Source organism: Arachis stenosperma, chromosome 3 (genome assembly GCF_014773155.1).
Source record: "Arachis stenosperma cultivar V10309 chromosome 3, arast.V10309.gnm1.PFL2, whole genome shotgun sequence".
NCBI lineage: Eukaryota > Viridiplantae > Streptophyta > Magnoliopsida > Fabales > Fabaceae > Arachis > Arachis stenosperma.
The window spans coordinates 147,077,247-147,096,123 of NC_080379.1; the positions used below are offsets into that span (position 1 = coordinate 147,077,247).

The following is an 18,877-nucleotide window of genomic DNA, read 5'->3' on the forward strand; positions in this document are numbered from 1 at the left end:
AAGTATACATAATCTCTCAGATGCAGTGACATTTTTGTTCTGTTTACCCACTTTCAACCCTAACATAACCCAAACTATCCCAGCTAACTTGTAAGGAATCATAACGAATTTCACATGAACAAGACCCAGCTAACGTGTTACAGTAATTAAATTTTTCTATGGAAACGAAACCAGAAAAGAGAAATTAAAGAGAAAAACTGAAGATGAATTTTAATTTTGCATGTTTCACTATTCACTAACAAAATTTCCTGTGATTTACAATTCTTTTTTTCATTGTTTCTTGTCCATCAAAAGGGCATGATATGGGTAGTTTTGGTGTCATAACAAGAAAGACACGATTTGGAATTTACTCTAAAAATCTTAAGCAAATCTGCGGACATTTGGCGCACAGGAGGCGAACAATTGCTCTGCATCAGTAACAGAATCTTCGTTAAGCCGTTAGCCTTCGTAACCGCTTCTTGCGCCTTCTGGTCACGAAACAGATAGCACACGCTCCACAGAGTCGTCACGGCGTGTTCCGTCGCCGCGCTCGAAACCTTCAGAACCTTGCTCAGTATCGCCGCCACGCACGTGCTGTCCTCGCATATCTCCGTTCTCCCTTCCTTCGTTGACGACACCGTTTCCAGAAGCTTCAGCACCTTCTCCGCCACCGAGGCGCTCACGCTCGATTCCGTTAGAAGCTTCGAGAACGCTTTCACTGCTCCAAGATGCACCAGCATCAACTTATTTCTTTTTGCCGTGGAGATTGCCACAAGGCACGACAAGGCGTTCTCGATCACCGCTGGATCTTTGTCCGGCGCGGTTAGCCTGAGCACTTGGGAAATTAGGCCTTTCTTTTCCCCTATCAAGAGCTTCGATTCCGTATCCACGGCGAGTGATTGCAAAACCGTAGCCGACGAGATCTTCGAATCGGTGCTTCCTCGTTGCAGAACGAGGAGCAGAGAATCCAAGCAGCTGCTGCTATTGCTGCTCTGGTTCTTGAGCATCAAGGTTTTCAAGGCCTCGCGGTCTTGGATTTTATCCAGAATCAGATTCAACGCCATAACAACCTGCTCAAGGAACTGAAAATCGTCGTCAACATTGAGGAGGAAACCGACCAGCGCAGGCAGGAACGCTTCTATTCTCGCAAGATACTTGCGGTTTTCCTCAGAATCTCGCGCGAAACTGAGGATTTTGGCGAGCGATTCGAGGCGGTCGAGGGGGCGGGACTGCAAGTGGGCGAAGGCGGCTAGGACCTGATCTTTGGAAAGGAGAGAGTCGGCAGGGTCGGGTGAGTCAGGAGAGTTGCGGAGGGATTCGGACCAGATCTGGATGAGCCTCTGCAGGGTGCGGTTGGGAACGAATTCCTTGGTATGTAGGACCTGCATGGTGGCGGGGCAGGTGTTGTTGCCGTTGTCGAGCCAGCGCTGGATGCTGGAGCGGTCGTAGGTAACGCCGGTGCAGAGGCTGACGGGGGACTTCATGACGTCCAGTGATATAGGGCACCGGAAGAAGCTCGGAACCGTTATGTATAAATCGTCTCTCACCATGGTTCACCGCCACACTCTTGAGTTGAGCGAGAGAAATAGAAATAACGTAGGCTGTGAAGTGTGGTGAACGGAAAACAGAGAGAGAGAGAGAGAGAGAGAGAGTGGTAAGAGGTGGTGCTGACAAGAGAAAGGGGTGTTTAAAGATGTGAGAGAGCGAGTGCGAGTCAAAGGTACGGTGACGTCAGATGATCACTTTTTAGCTTTGAATTTTTTTGTTTCTTTGTTTAGCTTTTTTTTATGAGGTGAATAATATTCGTTGCTTGCTCGGGCATATGGTATGGTATTGTATTTTATAAGTAAGTAATCTTTTGTTTCCTAAAAAATAAAAATATTTGGTTTGGTCTTTGGTCAAAGAGCGAGTGGGGACGAGGCGGGGGAGGAGATGAGGGCCGTTGGATGGTTGGGTTAGTGGGATGAATGGGTGAGATGAGACACGTGCGGGGGAGCGGTGTTTGGGTGGTATGATGAGGGAAAGAACGTGGGGTGGGGATGGAGAGGACCACCACAGCAAGCAGCTATAATTTGTGATTAAGTTGATTTGATTAATTTGGTTGTTTTCGGTTGGGAGGAGTGTGAGTGCGAATGTGGGCCCAGTAAAGGGTTCGATCGGTCGGGATGATTACATCATCCGGAAGATTGGGGAGTCCAAGCGTGGACAGAGACAACCTCCAACCTGCAACTGATTACACCCCCCACCGGATTGAATTGGATACGATATTTATAATTTATGCATGCTATTTAACAGTGACAACTTCAGAGTTAAAAATGGTTGAGATTTCTTGCTTTTACTTATTTCATATCAATATCAATATTGTATTATGGGATCTCTCTTACTCAAAGACGCTGAAATCATGTTCTACGAGACTTGTATTCCGAAGAATAAACTTGTATTTCAAACTTCCATTATTAAAAGGTCTCTCCACTCTCCAGTCTTGATATGGTACTAAGCCTCTTGAGCATTAAATTAAAGTTAGTACGAATTAAAAGGAAAAATGATGACTCATTATATCATATAGCGTCATAATGGCACCGAAAGCATAATATAGGGTAGGAGCACATTTTTTTGCCCCCTTCTAATTGCCATAATGCACTAGCTGCAGAACTATTTATTTCTTTTGAACAAGTACTGTGTACTGTGTAGTTGTAGTATCCCGTCCCAAAAAAGAAACAAGTAATGTGGTATTATATTAATATTCTTCCCTTTAGATATAATTAAAAACTTATCTCGGCAAAACTGCGCAACCCTGCTTTCGCGCAAGAAACTGTGGAGAAAGGTGCATGTGAATTTGTCTACATATTCCCATTGATGATGACCAACCACAATAAAAGAGTAAACCTGATACAACCTAATTAACACAGAATTAGAATAATTAAATTTGCAAAAATTATGATTGTGGGTACAAAAGGGAAATGAAGTAGTAAGCTAGCTAGAGGTTTATGGTAGCATAGCATGTGCACTGTTATGAAACGTCAAACATAGTGTATGCATAGAAACAGTATAGTAAAGGCTCCATTACGTAGGGTTGATTGCATGAAAACGACGAGTGTGTATGTGGGGCGCGTGCCTTCAATTTCATAAAAATACTTCAACGACAAGGACAGGGACCGTGACTGGTATGTGGTGATATTTGACCAAATAAACCTAACGCTTACATTTACATTTCAAGCTTAATGTATCACAAAATCCAGTTTTGTTTGGTATCCACAAACACTAAGCCCAAAAATAATAAGTCCAACTTATGCACCATACGGCAATGCAACTGCCTTAGTCAAATATAGCAACTTAGCTTTCAGCTTCCTACTCATCAACCACTTCCATTCCCAAATCCCAACCATATATATTATGCATGCACACACCATATAATCCAATCAAATAAAATCGGCACCTTATTAGACACAGCCTGTTAAACATGTGCTAGTTCTGAATTGTCAAAGTTTTTTATTTATCAGCTATATGTACATGTTGTGGGCTAAAAAATTTTGATATGGAAGTAACATGAGTGATACACTTTAACATGATAATTTTTGGTGTTTTTTAAAAATATGGGAGTACACAAATCGGACCCTCCGATTTGTGTTTAAAAAGTTGAAAATAATTCAGAGTACACAAATCGAACCTTCCGATTTGTGTTAAAAAATTGAAAATACTCATAGTACACAACTCGGACCATGCGAGTTCTTTGGTAATGAAATTTGGCTTCACAAATCGCATGGTCCGATTTGCAGCTGATGGAATTTGAAATCTGAAAAGTGGAATTCGGACCCTCCGTTTTCTTTGATTTGTGTAATTTTTTTTTACATCTTCAGAGACACAACTCGCAGGGTCCGAGTTCTGCTTCTTCTGATCCCACAACAAGGTAAAACACCCCTCTTCTCCATACACGAGTCCAACCCTTCCTTTACTTCCATATTCAAATTAAATTTCCACATGTTGTGTCCAAGTTGAATGCCGCCAAAGTGTTGGCAAATAATCACAATGGTATATATTATTTTTTGTTTGGTAAAAGAACTCAACACCAATACAGTGCAGCATGGTTGAATGAGGTACATATAATACTAATTAAATTTACAATTCAATAAAAAGTAAAAAAAAAAATCAATCATCTAATCATTTTTATATGACTTGTTCCACAATAATACATATCACAAGTACCCTTGCACCAGCAATGTTACCTTCTAAAATCTTTTTATGTTTGAACACCATTGAATTTCTACCAATCCAAATAATCACATGATATATTCTTATTATTTTTTATTATTATAACTCATATATATATATATATAGAGAGAGACACACAGAGAAAATTAATTATTACGTACAACATTTTATACACGGGGATTTATATTCGCGATCTCCAGCTTGACTTGGAAATGAAGTCTATCTTATCGTGTTAAATCAACTCAATTGCTGAACAATTCAGAAAGCAAGCTCCCAACTCAACACGATATAGAAAATTCGTTAGATAGTGTTATAACTAAGTTACTAATAATGGATAATGGCTTGAACGATAAGCGAACTAATATATATACTAACTTTGAAAAAATTAAATATTCTCTTTTATTCAATATTTTTTTAACAATTTAAAAAAATTAAAATAAATACATTTAAATAGATTTATTATTATTATTTTAATTTAAAAACAAATATAAAAAAACAGAATAACTAAATTAAAATTTAAAATTTAAAATTTAAATCTTCTTAACACTAAGACATCCTAAATAAAATCTCAAATATTCTTTTAAACACATATTTTAACTAGTTAATTCTCTTCCATAGTAACTGTTACGGTGGGTAACCGGAGGTTAATAGACTGGACCGTATTTGGCTGGACCAATCGTCTGCGGATGGTAATCTCCGAGCAGATTTGCGCGCTGGAGCCTCCTTCCGACTTGTGTACGTGAGTGAGTGGGGGGTGGTACCTGCAAAGACACTCCGATGCCTAAGTTAGCAAGGGTGTGAGCAAGTTTTGAATGTATTGGAACTTAGAGATACCTGAGGGGTGTCAGGGTATTTGTAGTGTGAGCCAATAACCACCGTTGGAGTAGTGCCATATTTTTAGGGTGTTAACCGTCCCATTATCTTAGGGAGGTTAAGATATGGCTCGAGGAAGTGGTTAGAGAGATTTTAGGGGCAGTTACTCCTTTGAATGAGTGTTTATCTGCCAGCTAAGCTCCGTCCCGACTTCTTTAGAGCAAGTCGTGGTCAAGACCGACTTCTTAGTACGAAGGTCGGTGCTGATCAAGGCTTAATCTTCTGGACTAGGCCTTTCGTTTGGACCTGGGCCTTTATTATTGGGTCAGGGTATGAACAGTGCCCCTACTTGAGCCCAAGATCTCTTTAAGACTTGGGTTCGAGTATTTTACTCGGGTTCGTAGCCGACTTTCTTGGAGGAGACGTGGGTTTTTAAACCGACGTGATTTTTGCGACTTTTCGTTTCTGACAGTTACGTCTATTCAAGCGTCGTGTCCGTTAGGGGTGTGTCTAGGGATTAATGGCTTTGGTAACGGTGCATTCTCATTAATGACTGCCCCGTTTTTACCATTATGCCCCTAGAGTATTTATAAATACTTTTCCCTCTCTTTCATTATCTTCTTTCTGCGATTTTTCTAATTCTTTCCTCATTCGTTCTTCGTTCGTTCGTGCTGCATTCTTGTGTTTCGGAGACTTCTGCTTCTTCCAACCTTCATTTTCAGAGAGAGGTTAGTTTCTTTTCTTTCGTATCTTTCGTATGCCTTTACTTTGTAGATAAGTAGGTTTGTAGACTTTTGCTTGGTTCCTTTTTCTCCCCTCTAGAGACCTTTGTTTTTGATTTTTTCTTTTCTTTTTTCCTTTGTAGGTTTCTTCATCTTTTTTAGGAAAAGAAAATGGCCTCCGTAGATTGGGTTGATGTTACTGTCTTAGGGGAGGAGCCGTTGGTTGATGCTGAATTTATCACTCATCTTCGTACTCACCACCGGCTCTGTACCTCGGATGAGGATGAGCCTAAGTATGAATTGCTTATCCCAGGTTCAGAGGACCGAGTTTGCCATGGGAGGGCCAACGAAACGGCCCCTTATTTCTTCTTTATGTATGAGTGCATGATCACCCGTCTGGGCATTTTTCTACCTTTTTCGGATTTTGAGAAGTCTGTTTTGCAGCACTGTCGGGTTGCCCCTACCCAGCTTCACCCCAACTCTTGGGGTTTTTTGAAAATTTATCAATTTATTAGCCATGCTCTGGAGTTCCCGACTTCTCTGAAAATCTTTTTCCATCTTTTCCATATGACCAAGCCCTTCAGTGGGCTAAACAATAAACAACAATGGGTTTCCTTCCGAGCCATACAAGGCCGGAGAATTTTTACCCTTTTTGACGAATCCTTCCACGACTTTAAAAATTACTTTTTTAAAGTGCAAGCTGTAGAGGGTCACCACCCCTTTTTCCTGGACGATGATTCTTCTCCTCGCTTCCCTTTATACTGGCTGGAGGCCTCTCCTTGTGAGAAATATGGTCTGGATGACCTGGACGAAGTAGAGGCCGCCATTGTGGGGTTCCTCCGAGAAGTGTGGGGAAGGGCCCCATATTTGGACACTAAAAAATTTCTCCAAGGGTCTCCGACCTTTATCCAAGCACAGCTAGGTAGCTTTCATTTGTTTGTTAGATTTCTGAGTTGTTAACTGATCTTTCCGACTTGTTTAATTCCTTAGCTATTGTTTTCTTTTTCAGAAATGGCGAAGACAAATGCTCAGGAATCTTACCAGAGGGTCCAGGAGGCCAAAGCCAAGTCTCGCGCCAGGACTGGTGGTGCCAGGGTTATCTCTCATCATCCTCCTCCTCGGAACGTTGGGACTCTTTCCAAGCCCATTGTGATTTCTTCTTCAGCTACCTCTCAGCCGCCCCCCGTCGTCCGACCCTCCCCTGATCCAAAGAAGCGCAAGACCTTAGAGTCTGGCTCTTTTGGTGAGGTTAAGGCGGATGCTCTTGCGTTCGTCCGAAAGAATATATATCCCCATGCCCGTATAAGCATGTATGATATGTCTGTTCGGAGCCACCTTACCACCATGATTGAGGAGAGTCTCAAGGCGGCGGGGATCTGCGGCAAACTCTTGGATATTTTTGAGAAGGCTCCTCTCAGCTCTTTAGGGATGACCTCGAGGGTCGAGGAGTTGGAAGGAAGGCTTCGTTCATACCAAGAGCATGAGGGGGAATTGAAGAAGGAAGTCACCAAGCTGAAGGAGGAGAGAGATGTCCTCCGGGAGAAAGGGAAGGTTTTGCAAGCCCAATGCAACATGGAGATGGATTTGAGAAAAACAGCGCAGGCCAGCTATCAAAGCTTATTCAATGATCTTGTGTCTGTGAAGAATGATCTGCTGAATTCTCGGAAGGCATACGATGAGTTGGAGGACTCTATTGCTGATGGCGCCGAGGAGTCTTGGAGGATCTTCCTGGAGCAAGTCAGAGTTATTGCTCCCGACTTTGATCTTTCTCCTTTACATCCTGACAAAGTTGTTATTGATGGGGCCATAGTTGATCCTCCTGTCCCTGTGATCGTTTCTGAATCAGAGTTAAAGACTCGAGGGCAAAGGATCATTGAGTCTCCTCCTCATGGAAAGGATGCTCCGAGTTCTTCAGTAGTTCCTCCTATTTCCTCTTCATCTCCCATGGATGCCTCTGGTGGCGCTCCTCCTGACTCCGGTGGTGGTGATCCGTCTACTCTTCTTCCTAAAAAATGATTTGTGGCTATTTGGGGGCCCGGCCTGTGGGCTCCCCCATTTTTAAACTCTTTTATTTATTCTTGGTTGGTGGTGTTGGTTGAACAATTTCCTTTGGCCTTTCAAGGCCGTAAACAAAATATTAAAAAATACCCTTTTTAATAAGGGTTTTTAAAATAAATACCCTTTTTTGGATAAGGGTTTAAGTTACCTTATGCGTGTATTCTTTTTCAATTTTTCGAAGTCCCCTTGATCTTTTTCTAAAAAACCTTTGGCCTGTTTGTTTTTCTGAGCCTTTTGTTTAAGGACTTTAGGACAGCCTTTAAACTTTTTCCTAGGTTTTTTCAATCTCTTTTTTATTATTCCTTATACTCAACTTTAGTGAGTTCTTATGACTTAGGTTATTTTTGCGATGCGTTTTACTTCCACTCGGTTCTTCACTCCGATTTACGGGTCGAAGTATTTCCGAGCTTTTCTACTCGGGTTCTCATTTTGACTTATGAGTCGGATTGTTCCCGAGTTTTTTACGATCAACTCATATAACCTCTTTACGCCGACTTGTACCTCGTCGTTTTATCCTGATGACCATATAGATCGGTTCATGAGATTTTCACGTTTTGTCGAGCTTAAGTCGGCGCGTTTCGTAGAAAGACTTAAAAAATAAAAAGGAGTTTATAAGAGATAAATGGAAAAAGATCTTTTATTGATTGGGAAGGTGCCTTCTTGCTACTAAGGGGTTTTTAATAGCCTATTTTCCCTTAGCCTCTACTATGATGCCTCGTTAAAAACCCTTCTCCAGAAAAAACCCTTTGATTTTGGGAAAAAATCATGAAGATGGGAAAAGAGTACATTAGGGAGTAGAGTTCGCTTTTAACTGTAGTACCTTTTCAGATTACAAGCATGCCACGACCTTGGGAACTCAGTGCCGTTCAGGTCGGTTACTTTATAATAACCTTTTCCTAAAACTTTATTGACTTTGTATGGTCCCTTCCAATTAGCAGCAAGTTTTCCTTCTCCTGATTTGTTGACTCCAATGTCGTTTCTGATTAAGACCAAGTCATTCGGAACAAATGTTCTTCGAATGACTTTTTTGTTGTACCTTGTAGTCATCCTTTGCTTCAACGCTGCTTCTCTTAGCTGGGCATCTTCTCGGACTTCGGGGAGCAAGTCGAGCTCCTCTTTGTGCCCCTGTATATTTCCGATCTCGTCATGGAGAATTACCCTTGGGCTTTGCTCATTGATTTCTATTGGTATCATTGCCTCTACACCATAGACTAGTCGGAAGGGTGTTTCTCCAGTGGCAGATTGGGGTGTTGTCCTGTAAGCCCATAGCACATGGGGGAGCTCTTCAGCCCAAGCTCCTTTTGCTTCCTGTAATCTTTTCTTTAGCCCTGCCAGTATGACTTTGTTGGCTGCCTCGGCTTGCCCATTGGCTTGCGGGTGCTCTACCGAGGTGAACTGGTGTTTGATTCTCATACTGGCTACTGAGCTTCTGAAGGTAGAGTCAGTGAATTGGGTTCCATTATCTGTAGTGATGGAATGAGGTATCCCATATCTTGTGATGATGTTTTTGTAGAAGAACTTCCGACTTCTTTGAGCGGTGATGGTGGCTAATGGTTCTGCTTCTATCCACTTTGTGAAGTAATCTATTCCCACGATCAGGTATTTGACTTGTCCTGGCGCTTGGAGAAAAGGACCTAACAGATCCATTCCCCAAGGGCCATGGAGAAGTGATACTGATGAGCTCTTCTGGTGGGGCCACGTGGAAATTTGCATGCATCTGACATGGTTGACATTTTTTCACAAATTCTGTGGCGTCTTTCTGCAAGGTCGGCCAGTAGAATCCAGCTCGGATTACTTTCCTGGCTAGTGACCTTGCTCCGAGATGGTTTCCGCAGATCCCACTATGTACTTCCTCTAATACCTCGGTGGTTCTTGAGGTCGGTACGCACTTTAATAGTGGTGTTGATATCCCCCTTCTGTAGAGAATATTTCTCACCAAGGTGTAGTGTTGTGCTTCCCTCCGAATTTTCTTGGCCTCTTTTTCCTCTTTTGGAAGGATGTCAAATTTTATGTATTCGACCAAGGGGTTCATCCATCCGAGGTTTAAACCGACTACCTCAAGTATTTCTTGTTTGTCTTCTGTTTTTACCACTGAGGGTTCCTGGAGGGTTTCTTGGATCAGGCTTCTGTTGTTTCCTCCTGGCTTGGTACTTGCTAACTTGGATAGGGCGTCCGCTCTGCTGTTTAGATCCCGAGTTATGTGTTTAACCTCGGTTTCTGCAAAGCGCCCAAGGTGCTCCAGAGTTTTCTCCAAGTATCTCTTCATATTTGGGTCCTTTGCCTGATACTCTCCGCTTATTTGGGAGGTCACCACTTGTGAGTCGCTGTATATCATCACCTTTGTAGCACCGACTTCTTCTGCCAGCTTCAATCCAGCAATCAAGGCTTCATATTCTGCCTGATTATTTGAAGCTGGAATTCAAATTTTAGGGAAACCTCTATCTGGGTTCCTCTTTCATCTACCAATATTATGCCTGCCCCACTTTCTGTTTTATTGGAGGACCCATCTACATAGAGTTCCCATGTAGTTGGTTTTTCCTCCTGCTCTCCTGCGTATTCTGCTACGAAGTCGGCGAGGCATTGGGCTTTAATAGCCGTCCGAGTTTCATATCTTAAGTCGAACTCGGAGAGCTCTATTGCCCATTGAACCATTCTCCCTGCAACATCCGTCTTTTGGAGGATTTGCTTCATGGGTTGGTTCGTACGGACTCTTATTGTGTGAGCTTGAAAGTAAGGTCGTAGCCTTCGTGAGGCTATTACTAAGGAGTAGGCAAACTTCTCTAGTTTGTGGTACCTTAGCTCAGGGCCTTGTAGAACTTTACTGATGAAATAAACTGGATGTTGTCCGACCTCATCTTCTCTTATCAAGGCTGATGAGACAGCCTTGTCCGCTACGGATAAGTACAGGACGAGGTCTTTTCCAGATACTGGTCGGGTCAGAATAGGAGGTTGGCTTAAAAACTTTTTGAACCCCTGGAACGCCTCCTCGCATTCAGGGGTCCATTCAAATTGGCATCCCTTTCTTAATAAGGAGAATAGTGGAAGGGATTTCAGTGCCGATCCTGCCAAAAATCTGGAGAAAGCTGCAAGTCGGCCATTCAGCTGCTGGACTTCTCTCAAACAAGTCGGACTTTTCATTTCTAGGATGGCTCTACACTTATCGGGATTGGCTTCGATCCCTCTTTGTGTTAGCATAAACCCTAGGAATTTCCCTGCCTCCACCGCGAAGGCGCACTTTGCGGGATTTAGTCTCATCCCGTGTAGCCTTATGGTGTCAAAGACTTGAGAGAGGTCTGACAAGAGGTCGACTTCCTTCTTGGTCTTTACCAGCATATCGTCGACGTATACTTCCATTAGACTCCCCAGATGAGGGGAAAACACTTTGTTCATCAACCTTTGATATGTGGCTCCTGCATTCTTCAATCTGAATGGCATGACCACGTAGCAGAAGTTAGCTCTGGGTGTGATGAATGATGTTTTCTCCTGGTCTGGCTCATACATTGGGATTTGATTATATCCCGAGTAGGCGTCCATAAATGATAAGTATTGATACCCCGAGCTGGAGTCTACTAGGGTGTCAATACTTGGCAGTGGATAAGGGTCCTTGGGACATGCCTTATTTAAGTCGGTGTAGTCGACACACATTCTCCATTTTCCATTCTGTTTCTTGACTAGCACTACATTGGCTAGCCATGTTGGGTAGCTGACTTCTCTGATGAAGCCAGCTTCCAGGAGCGCCTGCACTTGCTCTTCTACTATTAGGGCTCGTTCTGGGCCGAGCTTGCGTCTTCTTTGTTGTACAGGTTGGGATCCTGGATAAACTGAGAGCTTGTGGGACATGAGCTCGGGGTCTATCCCAGGCATGTTAGAGGCCTTCCAGGCGAAGAGGTCGGAGTTATCTCTTAGGAGCTTAGTCAATTCTTGTTTTAGGGTCTCCCCTAGGTTGGCTCCTATGTGAGTATTCTTCCCTTCCTCTTGGCCGACCTGTATCTCCTCGGTTTTTCCTCCCGGTTGTGGTCGCAGCTCTTCTCTGGCCCTTGCACCGCCGAGCTCTATTGTGTGAACTTCTCTGCCCTTTCCTCTCAGATTTAGGCTTTCATTGTAGCATTTCCTCGCCAATTTTTGGTCTCCCCTTACCGTAGCTATTCCCGCTGAGGTCGGGAATTTCATGCAGAGGTGGGGAGTGGATACCACTGCTCCAAGTCTATTAAGGGTAGCTCTGCCGATTAAAGCATTATATGCTGACCCGACATCAATGACTATGAAGTCTATACTCAGAGTCTTAGATTTTTTCCCTTTTCCAAAAGTGGTGTGGAGGGGCAAAAATCCCAGTGGTTTTATTGGCGTATCTCCTAATCCATATAGGGTGTCGGGGTAGGCTCTTAATTCTTTCTCATCCAACCCTAGCTTGTCAAAAGCGGGCTTAAAAAGGATGTCCGCTGAGCTTCCTTGGTCTACTAGGGTTCTGTGGAGATGGGCATTGGCTAGGATCATAGTTATTACCACTGGATCATCGTGTCCAGGGATTATTCCTTACCCATCTTCTTTAGTGAATGAAATGGTAGGGAGGTCGGATGACTCTTCTCCGACCTGGTAGACTCTTTTGAGATGTCTTTTCAGAGAAGATTTGGTGAGTCCCCCTCCCGCGAATCCTCCTGAGATCATATGGATATGTCTCTCTGGAGTCTGCGGCGGTGGGTCTCTTCTATCCATATCGTCTCGCTTTCTCATTCCATGACCGTCCGACCTTTCTATGAGATATCTATCAAGCCGACCTTCTCTAGCCAGCTTTTCTATCACATTTTTAAGGTCGTAACAGTCGTTCGTGGAGTGACCATGTATTTTATGGTACTCACAGTAATCGCTGCGGCTCCCCCCTTTTTATTTTTAATGGGTCTAGGGGGTGGCAGTCTTTGAGTGTTGCAAATTTCTCTGTACACATCCACTATTGAAACTTTTAGAGGAGTATAAGAATGGTACTTCCTTGGTCTGTTGAGACCGAGTTCTTCCTTCTTCTTGGGCTCCCTCTCCCTTTCTTTTAATGAGGGAGGGTGCCCAGGTCGCCAGCTTAGGTCTCTCAGCTTGGCATTTTCCTCCATGTTGATGTACTTTTCAGCTCTTTCCTGTACATCACTTAGAGAAACGGGGTGTCTTTTAGATATGGACTGTGAGAAGGGACTTTCTCTGAGTCCATTGACTAACCCCATTATGACTGCCTCTGTGGGCAGGTCTTGAATCTCTAAACATGCTTTATTGAACCTTTCCATATAGGCTCGTAAAGATTCTCCGACCTCTTGTTTTATTCCCAGGAGGCTCGGTGCATGTTTCACTTTATCTTTCTGGATAGAGAACCTCATCAAGAACTTTCTTGAGAGGTCTTCAAAGCTAGTAACCGACCTCGGGGGGAGGCTATCGAACCACTTCATCGCTGCTTTCGATAAAGTGGTCGGGAAGGCTTTGCATCGCGTAGCGTCGGAAGCATCAGCTAAGTACATCCGACTTTTGAAGTTGCTTAGGTGATGCTTTGGGTCCGTGGTTTCGTCATAGAGGTCCATATCAGGGCTTTTGAAGTTCCTCGAAACTTTTGCCCTCATTATGTCCTCGCTGAAAGGATCCTCCCCACCTAAAGGTGGCTCTTCTTGTTCGTCACGGGAGTTGCGACCTTTGAGGGAGGATTCTAACTTTAAGAGTTTTCTTTCTAACTCTTTTCGTCGTTCCATCTCCTCTTTTAGGTTCTTTTCGGTTTCCTTTTGTCGCTCCCGCTCTTGTTCTAACTGTTCCAGGCGACTGTGGACTAATCCCATGAGTTCAGTTACATGGGATGGTCCCTCTTTCTCTGATTCGCGCCCTTCTGAAGAGTTTACCTTTGGGTTTTTCACTCTGGAGGTACCTTCCCTGTGTTGATTATCAATTTTCTGGTGGAGGGTGAAGTCCGCATCGTTATTGCCTGTGTCCAGATTCTCTTGCTCAGAATCTGTCTCCACATGACCTTCTTCGTGGGACCTGTCCGCCGTCGGTGGCTGATCTCTCGGGTCCCCGGTAACGGCGCCAATGTTATGGTGGGTAACCGGAGGTTAATAGACTAGACCGTATTTGGCTGGACCAATCGTCTGCGGATGGTAATCTCCGAGCAGATTTGCGCGCTGGAGCCTCCTTCCGACTTGTGTACGTGAGTGAGTGGGGGGTGGTACCTGCAAAGACACTCTAATGCCTAAGTTAGCAAGGGTGTGAGCAAGTTTTGAATGTATTGGAACTTAGAGATACCTGAGGGGTGTCAGGGTATTTGTAGTGTGAGCCAATAACCACCGTTGAAGTAGTGTCATATTTTTAGGGTGTTAACCGTCCCATTATCTTAGGGAGGTTAAGATATGGCTCGAGGAAGTGGTTAGAGAGATTTTAGGGGCAGTTACTCCTTTGAATGAGTGTTTATCTACCAGCTAAGCTCCGTCCCGACTTCTTTAGAGCAAGTCGTGGTCAAGACCGACTTCTTAGTACGAAGGTTGGTGCTGATCAAGGCTTAATCCTCTAGACTAGGCCTTTCGTTTGGACCTGGACCTTTATTATTGGGTCAGGGTATGAACAGTAACTAAAAAAATCTTTCATCCGTAAAAGCTAAAAACCTAGATCTGCAGCGCCTCTCCTCCTCGCCATGTTCGTCTTCTCCTGCGCCACACATCTTCCCCGACGAGCTCCGCCGCGCGCCTCCTTCGTCCTGGGTCTCCTCCACTGTCACGATCCTTTTCCAAGGTAATTCTGCTTGCATAACTATGCATGATTGGTGGTTTTGTAATATGAATATAATTTGAATGTGTTAAATTTTAATTTTTACTGTTTTATTGATTTTAAATTTGGAATATTAGTGTAATTTAACTGTGTAATGGTCTAATTTTAGATGTGTTCATATTATTCATGTTAATATTTGATGTATTTGTGTTTCTGTTGTGTCATTTTTAATTTTTCAGAAATTAGATATGAGAGTACTATTGTTCTTGTAAGTTTTGAGTTTGTTCGTTTTTATTGATGAATTTTGCTGCTTATCAATTATTTGGTGTGTAATTTTGTGATTTTGGTTGTTAATCTTATCATTTTGAATATATAATTTTATAAATTTGGAATTGTAAACAAATCATATAGATATGAATTTTGAATGTGTTGATAAAATAATTAGCGGATATTATTTTTCATTTTGAATGTGTTAAAAGAGAAAGAGTTCGAAAGAGACCTGTAAGTGTAGCGTGATAATAGTGTATTAGAGGAGAGAAAAAATAAAAATAAATAATTTCTTAATTTTTTAAACAATTAGTACAGTAAACAAAAAATTTTTATTAATTAAATAATAATAAATCTTAAAAATAAGAGATATAATTAATTAAAGAATTAAAATAATATCTTGTTAAATTTAAAAACGGATCAAAAGACTGGATTTTAAAGAACAAATTATTTATATGAATATCACGTACACTGTTAGTTAAAGAAAATTTGCAAAATTTAAAGCAGCAATTTCAATAAGTTTTAACGTACGTATTTTGGTAAATATGTGTCATGGTTTTTTGTTTTTTTTAATTGGTTGAAATATAACGATATAATTTATCTTTAAGTAAGAGTTTTTTTTATTTATTTTTTGTTTATTTTATGCTATTTTTTATTTTAAATTTTATCAAAAATTAAATTTAAGATCTTTTAAACATAAAATTCTGATACTATATTATAATACTATTTATTCAAAAAAATTAAACTAATAAAAAAATAAAAATATTATTTATATATTAAAATTAGTTATTAAAATTAATTTTTAATATATTTATGTATAAATACATATATAATTTAATTTATTTTTAATATATATTTATATTTTAATATATATTTTATACTAATAATTAATTTTAATTTATATATAATATAACTCATAAAAAAAATATAAATAATTATATCTCTAACATCCATAGGACTATGACTGCTTAGCTTCTACCTTAGACCTATTGCCACTTTTCACATCTGATATATTATTCCCAATTCACAAAAGAATTTAGTTTGTTAACTATGATTACTTGATCAAATGCTTTGTTTTTAACTAATAGTTAACTTTACACATGTATGTCCTTAAGGTAGCATTTGGTGGAGAGACAGAGACAGAAAGACTGAGACTAAGAGACAGAGATTGAGATACAGGGATTGAAACAAATCTCAGTATTCTGTTTGGTGCAAAATGAGAGACATGAATTGAAACAAGAATGAAACTCTAATTTAATTTGCACAAAGGATAAAATTGGAATTAATTAATTGAAATGAAAGTATTTAAGGTATAAAATGTTATTAAAGTTTCAGTCTCCATCTCTAAAAATTTCAGTCCCCTGTGTCCCTACTTTTTGGAGGTACTGAAATACTGAAATTTTGGAGACAGAGACAGACATTTTAGTACCAGTCTCTGAACTAACAAACACAATATTGAATCTCAGTCTCTCAATCTCTGTCTCAGTACCTGCAAACAAACGCTACCTAATAAACAGTGAGAATTATATATATATGGTGTCACGCATAGATATTAGTGATTTGGCGCCTAATCCTGAATGCATGAGAAATCAATTTAAATGCATTGTACAAGTCGCAAAATTAAATGTTTGACCAGAGACATAGCACAGGCTGTATCGTGTTAGATCCAACTACTCTAGCTAGTATGTTGTTTGACTCCATGAATTGTTTTTATTTTTGAAGTAATAATGTTTGTAGTCATCATTTCAAATTCGGAAACATGTATTGTAGTGCTTCTTAGCTCATACTTGACGACGGTGGTCGCTAGAAGATATTTTGAGTGTGTTTGGTTTAATTATATTTTGTTAATAAAGAAACCATGTTTTGGTTTGATAGAAAAACTATTACTTCTCCTTTTTTTTTATTGAATTTGCTCAAACCGTGATTTTGTTAATTAAGACTAATTAATGCTGAGATGTAAAGTTAGGTTTAGTTATGAACATATGACAAGATAAAATACTAAAAAAATATAAAAAATAAAAGTACAAAAATTAATATTTTTATATTTTATTTGATAAATTAAAATAAATTATAAAAATTTAATTTATTTGGTGATAAAATAAAATAAATTATAAAAAATAATAAAAATAATAAAAATAATAAAAAATTAATTGTGTTTTTGTTAATATTTTTATATATTTTTTATCATGATAAACACATAAAATACACTAATTCAATATTTTAAATACAATATTTTTATCTATATTTCATCTGATAAATATGATTTTGTGATTTTGTCTTTCTGTCTCAGTGTTTCGTGCTTATAAACACTTCTTAACTTAACAACATAATTTTAAAATAATTTTCTTTTTTAAAAAAACACCTAAACTATGTAAAGGAGTCGATGCTTAGTTATTTCCACCGTTCGGTATATATTTGAGATTCTTTTAACTGACTAAAAAAGAAATAATCGTTTGCACTCTTGTAAGAGTGTAACACCAATGAAAGAAGCATACACTTATTTGTTTGCCTCCTGCCTTGGCTTTCACGGTTACTATTCGTTTAGTTTTTAAAGGAGTAAGATTTATTAGGACAAACGGATGATTATATATTTGCTTGCAAGTCACTAGGGTTCATCGATTATATTATTGTTTGTCTCAGCAAATCAGACATAAATCGCTTGTAGTAAATTATTCACATCAAATTCAATTACAATGTAACAATGCAAGAACATCAATGATATGCATAATGTCATGAAATCACTTTTATCAAAAATTTTAATTAATAAAAAATTATAATATAAATAATTATATTTTTAATATATTTCTTTAAAAATAAATAATTATATCTCTAAAAAAAAATAAGACCTCTTTTGAGTTAATAAATTAAAGTTAGTAAAGTAGGTGTCGAATTACTATTATAATTGTAATTATCAGTATAAATAAGTGTATCAATTATTATATTAGATCAAGAAATTCAATAAACACATTTCCTTTAATCTCTGTGTTTATCACTTGGTATCAAAAGCAATTTTTTTCAGTTAGTTTCTAGCAATTTTTTTCTCCGGTGCAGTAACTTTTTCTTTCGTTTAGATCACTCTTAGACACTATTTCGTAAACCACCACATTTTTTGATTCCTCTTGTTTTTCCGAACTCAATGGAAGAAATTTTGTCAGCTAACTCCTACATATGCGTCGCTCCATCACCGCTATTTCTTTAGTTTTACTATAAAAAAAAAATTGAATACGGTCAGATTCGTTTAATAAATTCAACAGTAATCAATTTACCGTCAGAAAATATATGCGATAAAAATCTCGCTAATAAATATTTACTATTAGATTTTTTATGTTAGACGGTAATTACTGTCAGATTTTCTGACGAAATATAGTAGAAATGAAAATGGATCCTAGTTGACGGTACTATTGGAATAATTCGACAGTAATATTTGGCGTCACTTCGTTCTTCTTGCAATATTACTGACAGATTCATCCAACGCTAATACTAATGGAAATGTTATTTAAATTTTGTAAACGAACAATATTACCGTCGGTAGTCTTTTTTAAAAATTTAAATTATCTTTTTTCCGTCCTTTTCGAGTGTACACTAATCAATAACAATTGAAATAGTGCTTCAAATCTGATGTGAAGTACGAAAAATTTGAATTACAAATATCGAATGATGGTAACTGAAATATCTGAAACAATACTAACTAACTGAAATATCTGAAACAATACTAACTATATTATATTCACAGAACTATGTTTACATTCACTGAAACATATATTACAAATATGCAAAGTTTCTTAAAAAAATACATATCATAAAACTATGTTTATATTAATCCTAATTAGATTCATCATCTTCTCCCTCTAATTTAGCATCCTCCTCTTCCGATGTAGTTTCCTAATTATCATCGAACTCGTCTTCCTCTTCTTCGTCGCCATCGACCCCGTCTTCTTCTTGAAGATCGTCGTCCTCTGGTGGAAGTGCGTCGGCACCTAGTCAAAGGTCAATGATGTTATCATCCATAACAGCAAACTGAAGGGAGATCGGCTCACCGGTATATATGAAACACTATTTTCGGAGGAGTTGGGTTATCAATCTGGTAAGGTTCCTGACCCTTTATC

The 18,877-nt window shown here is 39.6% G+C and overlaps 1 protein-coding gene across 1 annotated transcript; it reads right to left on the reverse strand.

Moving 5' to 3' along the window:
- Positions 1-206: 206 nt before the first annotated feature.
- On the reverse strand, positions 207-1,641 carry LOC130967643 (U-box domain-containing protein 28-like). The gene has a single exon (XM_057892593.1). It carries the CDS (start codon positions 1,527-1,529, stop codon positions 288-290), a length of 1,242 nt encoding a protein of 413 aa, XP_057748576.1. The 5' UTR covers positions 1,530-1,641; the 3' UTR covers positions 207-287.
- Between the last annotated feature and the right edge of the window lie 17,236 nt (positions 1,642-18,877).

What these genes read in the sequence shown, in the direction of transcription:
- LOC130967643 (XM_057892593.1), bottom strand. Translation starts at nt 1,529, where the DNA reads ATGGTGAGAGACGATTTATACATAACGGTTCCGAGCTTCTTCCGGTGC.